This window comes from Condylura cristata, unplaced genomic scaffold (genome assembly GCF_000260355.1).
Source record: "Condylura cristata isolate star-nosed mole 26May11 unplaced genomic scaffold, ConCri1.0 scaffold00019, whole genome shotgun sequence".
Classification (NCBI taxonomy): domain Eukaryota; kingdom Metazoa; phylum Chordata; class Mammalia; order Eulipotyphla; family Talpidae; genus Condylura; species Condylura cristata.
Genome location: NW_004567120.1, coordinates 18,209,057 through 18,221,562, shown reverse-complemented (window position 1 = coordinate 18,221,562; position 12,506 = coordinate 18,209,057). Strand labels below are relative to the sequence as shown.

The window sequence follows — 12,506 nt, the reverse complement described above, 5'->3', positions numbered from 1 at the left end:
ATAGGGGCCAATTTTGTTTTTCGAACTTTTAATTCCTGGCTCTATGTTCTCTTCCAGTGTGTGTTTCCAATGGGAAGACCTATTCCCATGGCGAGTCCTGGCACCCCAATCTCCGAGCTTTTGGTGTTGTTGAGTGTGTGCTGTGCACTTGTAATATCACCAAGCAAGAGTGTAAGAAAATCCACTGCCCCAGTCGATACCCTTGCAAGTATCCTCAAAAAATAGATGGAAAGTGCTGCAAGGTGTGTCCAGGTAAAAAGGCAAAAGGTGCGTTGGTTGGAAGTCCTATCTTCGGTTGACTAAAAGCCCTATGTTGTCTTTCTTAATGTTTTTTGAGCACCTGTCATGTGTTATTATAGTGACAATAGTTCTACTAATAATGAACTTAGTTGTCTCCTCACTTAAAGGCTGATAAGTGATTGCTTGGAAGAAATTTAGTACAAAGAAATAGACTGGGATTTGCATGTGTCAAAAATCCCTAAGTGCCAAACATAAGACTTGTTTTCTACAAAATAGGTAAATTAGGTTACTATGATTATTAGGATGAACACCTTCAGTTATATTACTATTGTAAAAAAAGATTTATTTATTTATGCATCCAGAACTGGGGTGCAGGCCAGAGGTGCAGGGAGAGTTGAGAGGATTCACCAGAGACAAAGTGGGGAGCAGAAAAGGCCAACTGATGAAGTATACTGCTGAGGGGAGCAGCAGGCGTGTCAGGAGAGGTCTGCTGCGCCATGTGGACCACCACCCTGGCTGGGGATCGAACTTATGCTGAAGTGGCTTTAGCCTCTCAGTGCTTTTCTTCAACCTGATGCACCACCAGGGAGGGCCCTATATCACTTTTTAAATACTCAAAGCACTAGCAAACCCATTTCCCTCTCAGTCAAGATGACAGACATAGTAAAAGAAGAGTAGATTCTGGTTCTAATCTAACTTGACGTTGGATATGTGTCATATCTGCTCTACATCTCATCAGTCTCATTTGTATAATGAGAAGTTTGGAAGAATTGATTTTCAACTCCATTCCAAACATGCCAACAATATTATTTCTATTAAAGATAAGAAACCTGAAGCATATAAAGTAAAATGACATGCCCAGATGCACACAAACAGATAATAAAGCCAAGGCCTAGAACCCAAGTCATTTTCCAGGCTAGTAAAAAATGCTGGGCCCTCCCTCATTGCACAGTGGGTTAAAGAACAGCACTAAGAATCTAAAGCCACTTCTGCATGAGTTCGATTCCTGCCTACCCCGGAGGAGATTCACATGACTGGCAGACCTCTCCTGACCTGCCCGCTGCTCCCCTCAGCAGTGTACTTCGTCGACCTGCCTGTTCTGCTCCCCACTCTGTCTCCGTGAATCCTCTCACCGCCCCTGTACCTCTAGCCTCTCTGGCCTGTACCCCAGTTCTGAATGCACAAATAAATACATCTTAAAAAAAAAATACTGACTGACCAAAAGAAAAGTTTGCCACCCAAGAGGCCTAGGAGAAATTTCTCTTGAATTTTCATAGAATGTTGACTAATTGAATCAATAACATCTCAGTACCCTCCCCCCAAAAAGCATAAAGGCCTGGCTATGTTTCATCCTATAACATCACTCAGTGTAACTTGTGAGCACTAAAGTAATGTACAACCTCATACAAAATGATGCCACCGGTGTTGCTGGATTGCAGTTCTTGGTGCTCCTTCACAAAGTAGTACTGAAACAGGAAGCAGAAGCCTGGTCATCAATGTGGCAATGATCACTAACAAAATCTGCACCTGGATCCTTTCTTTTCTCAAACCTTCTTCTATCAGCCATTAAATACAGATTATATTGTAAAAGAAATTGAGACATTTACTGAGCTTCCACCTATGTTTATGACACTCTGGTAGGTAAAGCTCAGAGCCATCCCCCAACATTGGTTCCTCCATCATTGTTTAATACTAGGCCCTACAGTCTGTATTTCCCGTTCTCTCTTGCACTTGGGTTGGCCTCTCTGAGCACTACAATGGGTGTAGTTGCGATATGTGTAACTTGTTAATTAACTCTTTAATTTCTTCCATCTTATACTTTCTAAGGCTTTCTTGTCGTCCCCCCCACCCCCCTTACTGACTGGGAAATAAAAGTATAGACCTGAGTATTGGGATTGTGATGTAAGGGCTTGGGGATCAAGCATCTAACCCTGTCTCTGCCCTGGCTTCCTGTGTGACCACGAGCAAGTCATTTCAGCTCTCTGTTTCCTCCCCTAGAAAATGAAAGGATTAGATTATTTTTTAGGACCCTCCCAGATCTAACATTAGCAATCAATAAAATAAAATATGTCTCTTCTAGGTACTTATAATTTCTTAGGCCAGTCTGGAAAGTATTTCTATAAACACAGAGGAAAATGTGGAGAGGTGCATACCTATACCCCTAAATTATATACAGTGTTGTCAACCATTGTTACTGCAATAAAATTAATAAGCTTAGAATAAAATAAACATTAAAATATAGATATTTAAAATGTAGGCAGTGAGCTAAATTGTTTAGTCTTTCAACCTAGCCACTGCCTTACGAGTAGCAAGCAAATATGAACTTAGTGGTAATTTTTTGAGCATCTTCATGTAGGCCAGTGATTTCCAAATTTGTCTGCCCATTGGAGTCCCCTGGAGAGCTTCTAAAAATACCTCTTTTCCATCCCCAGATATTATAATTTCATTGATTTTAGGTGTGGCTTGTGCTATCAAAGTGTTCAGAGTAACACAGGCTTTATTAATGTGCAGACAAGTTTGTGAACCAGTGATATGTGGCCAGGGGTTTATGGGATTGCTATTTAAAGTGGTCTGAGGACCACCAGCACCTGGGAGTCAGTTAGGATTGAAGAGTGTCAGGCCCCAGCCCAGACATCCTGCATCAGAATCTGCATTTGAGCAAGGTCCACTAGGTGATTCCAGTATAACTTAATTGAGCATTTACTTGCAGCACAAACAAAATCTTAGTGTAACAGCCTTCGTCTTCCAGAATCATTGTGGGCAGGGTGAATAGGAAGGACAGCAATACTTAACCTGGAGTGGAAAATCGGGGCATTAAAATTGACGAGAAAATATATTCACCAGCAGTGGGGGGAGATCATATTCTGAGGATGACATGAATAGGAGGCCCACTCAACCACAATAGCCTATTGTGATTTCCAAGTCTGTGATCTCATTAGATCCCCAAACCTTGTGATGTCACCAGCACAATTTTTAGTAGTTTCACCAACACAATTTTTTTATTCTATCAAGTGTTTAACACCTGTAGTCATGTCAGTAACACAATGGAATGATTTCAAACAATAGCCAGTAGTTACATAAGCTACTCTAGGTAAGATAAGTTCACCCACTATATAATACCCCAATTTAAATCTCAGACCTTCAGACCAAATGTCTTTTTATTGTCTGTTTAGGAGTTTATTGATGCAATTGATTGAATGAGTAAAAGACTCAAATAGGTGTGAGAGCAGAATATAGAACAGGTATAACCCTTTAAATAAATGACCTTTCAAGTTGCTAATATTTATTGAAACCTTGACATTTACATAACTCTTTGTCTAAGCAATTCTACCCCAGGAGTCATAAGAAAGCAATGAGTTATGCATAAAGATATAAAAACAAGGATTCTTACTGCAATGCTGTTATAATAGTAAAAAATTGGGAATGATCTAGAAATCTTCCAATGTGGAAATAGGTATATTTTTTGATTGAGGTAGCATGATTTTCAACACTGTGAAGGATTGAAAGGTATAGGATCACACCTCTTCAAATGTTATTCCAACACAAGTGGAAATATTTAAGTGAATCATGATGCATCTGTAGTGTGGGATGTAATACAACCATGAAAGTCATAGCACAAGGATTAAAAACACAGAAAGATGCTTGCAAATATCTGTTAAGTACAGAGAGCAAGCTATGAAGCAATATGTAAATTATGATTACACTTCCTGTGATGAAAATAAAGTGTTTATAATATGCTTTGACAAAAAGAAAAAGAGGGGAGGGCATATGACAGAAACTGTGACTATCTTTGGGTGACTGAATTCAGGGTAATTTTTATTTTATTTTTTCACATGATCCAATTAAATGTTTCATTGTAACAAATGATTTTAGCCTCCTCCAGCAACAAACTCAGGCCAGGATTAAGGCTGTGACTTTCACTTCTGTTCCCTTTCCTGGGTAGAGGTTGGTTTGTGTAGGACTTCCTCAGAGGTCCCCAATTCACCTCTCACACCCTCACGTTACCCCTGTGTGTATGTCTCTATTCCCATAACAACACACTCCTCTCGGGTTACAGTATTCAGAGCCCCTGCTAAGACTTCAGTTTCCTGGACTGGGATAATACTTCTCCCCTGTCAGCCATCACCACTTCCACAAGGAGCGACTTCCCAATCTTTTGGTTGTAGAGAGCTCAGGATAGGAGCACTCTTGTGGGAGGTGGGAATGGCTAAAAATGTGTTCAGCATGACTTGCTTTCCCTGCATGAAATGATGGGAGGTGAGCTTGGAGTAATCAGAAAGCAACTTGAGGTGAACGGTTTGGCCGAATAGTCCCACTCTATTTACTCTTCTTGTTTTCAAGTACCAGCCAGAGTTGAGTTGCTAATGGATTTTGTTGTTTGTAGATCTTTTTTGGTGAGTAAATAAAGATCTTGAGGGGAAGGGTTGGTAGAACAAGGCGACTCTTGACACTGGGAGAACTTCTAGCATGTCACAGGTATTGCCAGGGCCATCATGAATTTCACAGGACATGTGAAGCCATACCCAGTACTATGCTTGTGTGTAAAAACAAGTGAACTTGGCTTTCATTCTAAATGTAGTAAGTAAAATACATGGCGCCCCCTCCGTAAGCAGTGTGTGACCTCTTCTCTTCCTGTTTGAAAAGTGCTAGCATATCCCATAATTCTCTATCATGGGTAGAATTTTCATCTCCGTAAAAGTGTTCCTGTTGATCATCTATTTTTGCTGAGTGTGATGTATTTCACAAGCAACAGTACATGCATGCACAAATGTGATTTAACCATGACTAAATTCTAATTGCTTCCTGATTCCAGAAGAACTTCCAGGCCAAAGTTTTGACAGCAAAGGCTATTTTTGTGCAGAAGAAACCATGCCTGTGTATGAGTCTGTGTTCGTGGAGGATGGGGAAATCACCAGGAAAATAGCACTAGAGACCGAGAGGCCACCTCAGATAGAGGTCCACATTTGGACCATTCGAAAGGGTAAGCAAGACAGCATTAATTTGTATGTGCGTGTGTGTGTGTTTATGTGCTTTTCTAAAGCAACACAGAAGAAAGGGAAGACACGCCTTCATTTTGCTTTAATCCATTTGCTTGGGTTAGAGGTTTCCAGATTGTTTAGAAGTGAACACATGTGACCTTCACCATGGCCTGGGCTAAGAAGTAAGTGTGGACCCTTGGGTTTTGTCGTCTTATGCACCAAAGGCCAGAAGTGTGGTTTTCCAGGAGTTCTGCACATCAGAATTATTTGGGAGAGATTTATATAATCACACACACACACACACACACACACACAAATTATATAGAAAATGGCTGGGCTACCCCCCGAGACTTGGATTAACTGGCTGGGAGAACGCCTGTGTGCATGTTTGTTCTTAAAACTCCACAGGTGACTCTAAAGTGCAGCCATGGTTGCAAACCACCAAACTGTAGTCTGCCATTGTTCCCAGCATGAAGCTTAACAGACATGGAAGTGCATCATTCCGTTGAAACTAAGGTTCTCCAACTTTGTGCCCTGCATAAGAGAAATTTAAAATGTCATCTCCACCCTGAAGATTCTACTCTCAATGGAGGAGCAGTGCCCATCATGATGTTCAGTGCCTGCACTGGTTATACACATGGCTTCCATCGCCAGCTGCGTTCTGTGGCTGTGAGCCTGCAGCTGTTCAAACCACTCCGTAGACCAAGGCCACTGCTGATCCACTTGATTCAAGTTTCCCAGGGGTCCGAGTACAGAGGGCATTTCAACTGGAGTGATGCACAACCTTTTCTGCTAGCTCCTGCAGTGCTCCAACTTGAGTCCACTTCAGCATCACTTGAGGGGCCACTCTATAACCAGCCTACCTGCTCCCGGAGTGAACTTTATAAAGTTTGGCGCTAAAGGCTTGCATGTTTAAACAAAGAGCCAGAGGATTCCAATGCAAGTTGCATAGAAATAATTGCTCCAGCTGTCATAGGTCTTCTTTTTCTCCTTTTTCGCAAGAACCTTCCTTTCTTGAAAGAACTAGATTTCCCTCACCCCATTCAAAAAATAAGCTAGAACACACATATATTTTTCACCCGTTTATTTTTGCTCTATACTTACGAATGTTGATTTTCCATCACGAAGTCCCTAGCTTCTCTGGAATTGGCCACCTAGGAATAAGCACTGTTCTGTTGGCTTCCCGAGTGGTGGGTTCGCCCCACATCTCTCCCTCCACACAGGCATGTGGGTGTTTTTCAGCTTGCTGGTGTTGTATCTAAATAACCTCTTGTTCACAGTGCTGGGTAATCAAGGTCTGTGCTTAGTGGACAGAGAAAACCCAGGCTTTATTTATTTGCGCTGCTCCCTGCAGACCTCTTGAGGATTGGGCGGACTGGGAACATGACACTCCATAACTGCAAGTCAGCTTTCAATTGTTTATGCGTTATTCTGCTAGCGGCCACCCGAGTAAAGTTGAGACTGTGGGCGCCCCTTTTAAAGCTCCCCAGCTTTTATGAGGGAAAAGCTAAAGGAGCTGTGGATATTTGCCAAAGGAAACTATGCTTTTTGGTGAGTTCCAGAACAAGGATGGCTTCTCCATTTAAACAAACAACCTGCCTGCAGGCCCACTGCTGGCTCCATTGCTTAGCCAGGAGGGCAGCCCAGTGGTTTGGCAGAAATCTTGTGTACCCGGACTTGGGCAAGGGCAGATTTTCTAATACTGCCTTTGACTGCAGAAGCTCCAAGCAGCAACCATGCTGGATTCTGTGGCTTTTCTTCGGAGGGGGTCCCAAGGTCAACAGTACTCTCCCTCTTAATCTCCACCCTCTGGAGAACCAGGGGGAATGCCAGTGAGCCAAGGAGACAAATGGAGTCAATCATAAGCCTTGAGCCATCCAAGTTCCCGGTTAAGACCATTACATATCCCAACTCAATACTCCCAAGCCCGAGTAAGGAGATGCATGCTCAGCCCAAGCAGGAAAGGGCTGGTGGGTCTAGAGAGTGTCTGATCACCTGCACTGCTTTTTGCGTGGCCCCAGGCATCCTCCAGCACTTCCATATTGAGAAAATCTCCAAGCGGATGTTTGAGGAGCTCCATCACTTCAAGCTGGTGACCAGGACCACCCTGAGTAAGTGGTACCTCCTTTTCTGGAAAGTGAGGAAAACACATCCAGTTTTCAATAGAGCGTAGTCCCAAATAAAGTGCCTCTGCGCTCTCAGTGAACATGCACAGCATTCAATCTTAGCACTAGAGTGTGTTCTGTCTCTCCTCTGGGTGGCACAACTGAATGGGATGTCTGAATGAAAACTTGGCCATGAGGAATACAAAGCCAGGGATAGTCTGCATGTCACCTCAGGTCAGGCTGTTTCAGGAAAACTGCTAACTTCACATTCTCAGAAGTGTCGGAGAAAGGCACAGGGTTCCAGGTCTGGTGTGTCTGTGGCGACTACTCATCTGAAAGGATGTGACCTCTGGTAGTGGTACTGAAAGACAGAGAGGAAAGGGGTACCCCATGTTTTGTCAGCTGGATGGGAATCTTTGGAATTGCCGCTGGGTGCTCATGCTTCTTCAGAAGCACTCAAGTGCTCATACAGAGGTGCCACTCGTGCACTTCTATGCTAGATGGAGACCTAGGGACTCTATATTGCTATGCACAGGGGTGGGGGGGAGCCCTTCTAAAGGGATAAAAGGCACAGAATCTCTATCCATGGGGAATTTTAGTGGGCGAGACAGAGCATGCAACTGCCTTCCAAATGAATCTGTAGAGTTCTGAGCACTTAAATACCTGAGTACTCAGAGGAATCTGTGAAGAACAATGAGATGAGAGCCAGGTGGGCTAAGGCTTAGTCTAGTAGGGGAAGACTTCAGGGAGGAGGTGTACTTTGAAAGAGAAGAGTGTAACTGTTAACAGGTCAGGAAATCAGTCCTGGGAGACGGTGTCAACTCCTAAGAAGAGACTCAGACAGGAGAAACCAAGAAATGTGGGTGTGAGTGGGTGGGTGTGGGTGAGGAACAATTACAAAGGCAAAAAGTGTGTTGTTATTACAATACAAAACAAAAGGAAAACAGGCACTTATAAACCAGAGAGCTCCTACATGTAGGGGCACAGAGAAGGATCAGAAGGAGGGAGGGATGTGGGGGACTATAATGATGCCGGGTGGGCAGGGGGGGAGTAAACATTGTTGTAAAATGAACAATAATGTAAATAGATATATGAATTTTATAAAGCCACATAGGTGCACTGAGCGATGAGAAGCCTTGGAGGTAGGAAGTGGTTAGGGGGCCTGGAAGAAGCGGGTGAGAGCTTCAGATAAAAGGCAAGTAGCACTGGTGGTTGCTGCAAAGTTCCAAACAGTGTGTAGTCATGTGAGAATGGTGCTTTGGAAAGATGTGGCTTGGCTGTTCACTGGATTTTCTTGGCACATACTTTATTGAAGCCAGATGATGAAGAGTCCACTATGCCATCCTATGAAGTTAGGAAGTTCTCTGTCTGCTGACCAGAGAACAGATCTGGTCCCAGTTTTTAAGCAAGTGAATGATGCGTTCAGATCTGTTTTTTACAAAGAGGTAATTTACTTTGGGAGTCAAAGAGCTGTGGATAGTCTGAATCCAGAAGGGATGATCCGAGCAGGGGAAGAGACCGCTCTGAAGGACACTTCTATGGTTAAATCATCAAGATCAGTAGAAAAGAGCGAAATGACCTGGAGAGAAACAACTCCCATGTTCACAGCTTTATAGACTGTGGGAATAGTAATATCTTTTACTAATGGGAAACTCTGAAGTCATGCAGACATAGGTGAGGGGACAGAATGTTGCTAAAGTGGGAGTAAGAATAGCATGTGGGCTCAGGAGAAAGCAGAAGGTGGCAGTGCTAGAGGAAGGAGCGATGAAGACTCAAGAAACCCAAATCAGTATCTGGGCTCACAGAAGTGAGCAAAGCTCCAGGTGGGGTTTCCCAAGGAGCCCAGCAAGCCACCAGAATAGCCAACAACCCGCTGGTGCAGCATTTTGTCAGTGCTGTAATATGTAATATGTTGTTAAAATCCCAGGCACAATACTTCGGTTTTACTCAGTAGGAGACAGTTGCATATTATCCTTGAGATCCTTTTGTGTTGAAATGAAAAGCCCACAGCCTGTTGTCTATGTCTGTCCCCAGAAGTGAATTGGGGGTGATTTTTTCTGAAATCATCTGATACCTGTAGTCCATTTGTACCCCTTCCCTGTGGGTCGCTGAGTGCATGGGTAAGGGCAGGGTGTGTTGGGCAACTTGCTAATTGCACTCTCATTGGGCCACTTTGTGACTTTGTGTTTGCCTTTCAGGCCAGTGGAAGATATTCACCGAAGGAGAAGCTCAGATCAGCCAGATGTGTTCAAGTCGTGTGTGCAGAACAGAGCTTGAAGACTTAGTCAAGGTTTTGTACCTGGAAAGGTCTGAAAAGGGCCACTGTTAGACAAGACAGACAGTGTGGGGGAGGGAGAGCGAGAACACACGAGCTGCAGCCGGCCTGCAGGCTTATTCTGCTTAAATCAACAGTCCCTGAAAGCCCACGCTCCAGCGCAGTTCATTTTTCACGCCATGCACAGCATGACTTGCTCCTTTATGTGGAGTGTGTGTCAGCCCTCAGCCATCTCCTCCAGAGAGACTAGAAGAGTCTTGAATGGTTTGAGGGAGAAATAGGACTAGAACACCCCAACACCACTCTACTTTCGGACAGGATCACATTTTTCTACAGGTTAATGACTAAACAAACCCCCAGGGTTTCTAATCTAGGAACTTATTGCAATGAAAGAAAGAGAAGGGGAATACTTAGTAGGAGTTCTGTAGTACGGAGAGACTATTGGTATGAAATTATACTCTTGAACTTTTAAATTCTTGTTTTGAAAAGAATTAACTTGTCATCCTCACGCACAGGCACAGGGGCACATACCCACACACCCGCACACCCACAGAAAACCACAGCCTCCATTCTGAGGCAACACCAGCATAGTTCTCCCATTCTACCCCTTGCTTGCCTACAAAGTAGCTCGGAGGGAGTTGGAACTCAGAGGGATAAATAAGGAGTTGTGAGCAGAAGGCTCTGCTTTGAGGTCTGTGGGATGGTTGTTGAAGCCCCCAAGTCTGGTAGAAGGGTGAAGACTAAGAACACCTTTTCGTCGCCATATTCATTCTGATGTGGTAAATACATTTCCCCACTCCCCACCAAACCTGTGGTGGTCACTAAAGATATGAGAGTTGGGTACTATTTCCAGAAACTGAATCTGTATAAGACAAAATAATTGCTGAAAAGAGGAGTGAGTAGAGGTCACCAAGGTTTTTTTTGTTTTTTTTTAAGTCAATAAAATTCACCCATAAGTAGCTCAATATTCACTAATTTTCTTGAACCCAAAGTTCCCTAGTCCAAAAATTTAGGTTAAATGAAATTCTAGAAGTGACTTAAAATGGCAGTTTCCCTTCACCAGTTACTGGAGTTGATTTTCACTTTGCAAAGGAGGTCAGTGCTCATGAGTCTCTGAGAGTTGGTTTTCAGTTGGAGTTTGTGTTCACCTGGAGAATGGGCATTCTGATAAAGATCTTTATCCTAAATCTACCTACCATCCTCATCTACTAAACATGGATTTAAATCACAAATCCTAGTGAACACTTCTCCAAAAATGTCGGTTTGAGCCCAGTACCAGATCATAAATTATCCATTTTGAGGCCTGGCTTTAGAAGTCATCCTTGTGGGAAAACTATAAATTCTCCACCACAACGATCTCAAACCTGCCTTCTAGATTTATCTCCTCTGAGGGGCATGAATGAACTCTACTGAGTACTCAGAAATATTAAGGACCCATAAATTCCATATTTCCCACTCCATGACCATAAATAAGAGGACCATTTTTTTTTTTCCCCTTAGTGCAGTTGACATCAGTAGAAAAAATATAAAAGGTTCAGTCTTTATGACAGTCTGACATAAAGGAGTCTGTTCCCATAAAAGATACGGGCCTTGTCGCCAGGCCTTCCTGGGACAAGCCCCTTAACCAGCTCCTCACACATTCTCTTCAGGAAAGGGAGTTAAGACCTCCAGGGCTGCTGAAAGGCCAGAGAGCATTGTTTTTTGGGGGGTGGGGGCGGGGTGTTAAGTAGCTGCTGCTTCCTTCCCAGAGGTGGCAGTATTTCCCTAGCATGGAAACAAGTACCCGGATCCTGAAGCAAAGCAGTGATTTCCCCATTGATGACTCATCCCCAAACCTTCCCACCCAGGTGTTCTCTGAAAACTCAACCTTAAGGGAACACCCAGAGAGCTTCCCTAGATAGACTTCTGCCCTCGGGTGCTGGGACACACCTTTTCCAAGTGCTGGCTGAAGCAGGAACCCAGGAGCTGAGCTAGGCCAACTCAAAACCCTCCAATGTTTGCTGCTGTGTAGCGTGTAGAGCCCATAGGGAGAAGAGGCCAACCTGTGCGTAGTTAGTAGAGAGGAATGTGGTTCTTCTTGTGTATTTATTTGTATCATAAACACCCGGAACAACAAAGATCATGGGCACCAGGTAGCAGTTGTAGCCATTTTATAGTTAACTCATGTAGACAAGTTAAAAGTAACATAACAGTATTACCCTTTCACTCTTCTCACAGGACATGTACCCGAATATGGTACTTATTTATCTAGTCACTGTATTTCTGGATTCTTAAATTAATAAAAAATGTTAATTTTGAAAAATCCCCTTCTGGAATGTAGTGTGAATGATTGACTCTACTCTGTGCTGACCTGCAACAGGGTGACAGGTGACAGGTGGGCTGGCCATCTCTACTCTGCTTGACACACCCTCTCACACTATACAGCTTCATGGTTAAGAGTGGGAACTTCATTGTCAGACAAGCAGGTTTTGAAACCCAGCTCTGCTTATCAGCTGTGTTTGTCAGTCTCCGTGGCTGTAAAATGGGGACAATGCTGGTTATTGTACTTTGCTGGCAACCTTGCAGTGAGGTTTAATTGAGCCAATATGTAAAGTGATGGGAATAGTGTCTATACATAGCAAGCATTCATGGATGATCACAGATGTTCAAGGATGGATGGCATGGCCCTGAGAATGGCCATTGATTTCTGACTTCCTTATAAGCCCAGGTATTTAAGTTGTTGGAGACGGAAGGCCATTCGTTGACTTGGGTTTCAAAAAGATCTAAACTTTGGTCTGCCCTGCACTGGTAGATTTACTTAGGGAACAGGTTAAAAATATTGTCACACATCTGGATGTAAACCAAACTCCTTCAAATCTCAAATAGTAACTAGATTTGTGCTGTCACAGAAGCCCAGATGTATCAGAG

General features: G+C 43.4%; 1 protein-coding gene across 2 annotated transcripts in view; it reads left to right on the top strand.

Annotated features, from left to right (window-relative positions):
* The window catches only part of CHRDL1 (chordin-like 1), a 115,448-nt gene extending 103,590 nt beyond the window's left edge, over positions 1-11,858 (top strand). The window contains exons 9-12 of one of the 2 annotated variants that reach the window (XM_004685706.2): positions 58-267; positions 5,054-5,221; positions 7,241-7,330; positions 9,523-11,858. In XM_004685706.2, the coding sequence (XP_004685763.1) occupies positions 58-267; positions 5,054-5,221; positions 7,241-7,330; positions 9,523-9,653 (599 nt within the window). In that variant the 3' untranslated portion in view covers positions 9,654-11,858. The remainder of the gene's footprint in view (positions 1-57; positions 268-5,053; positions 5,222-7,240; positions 7,331-9,522) is intronic. The other variant, XM_012727018.1, reaches the window with a different exon arrangement.
* Positions 11,859-12,506: the final 648 nt, after the last annotated feature.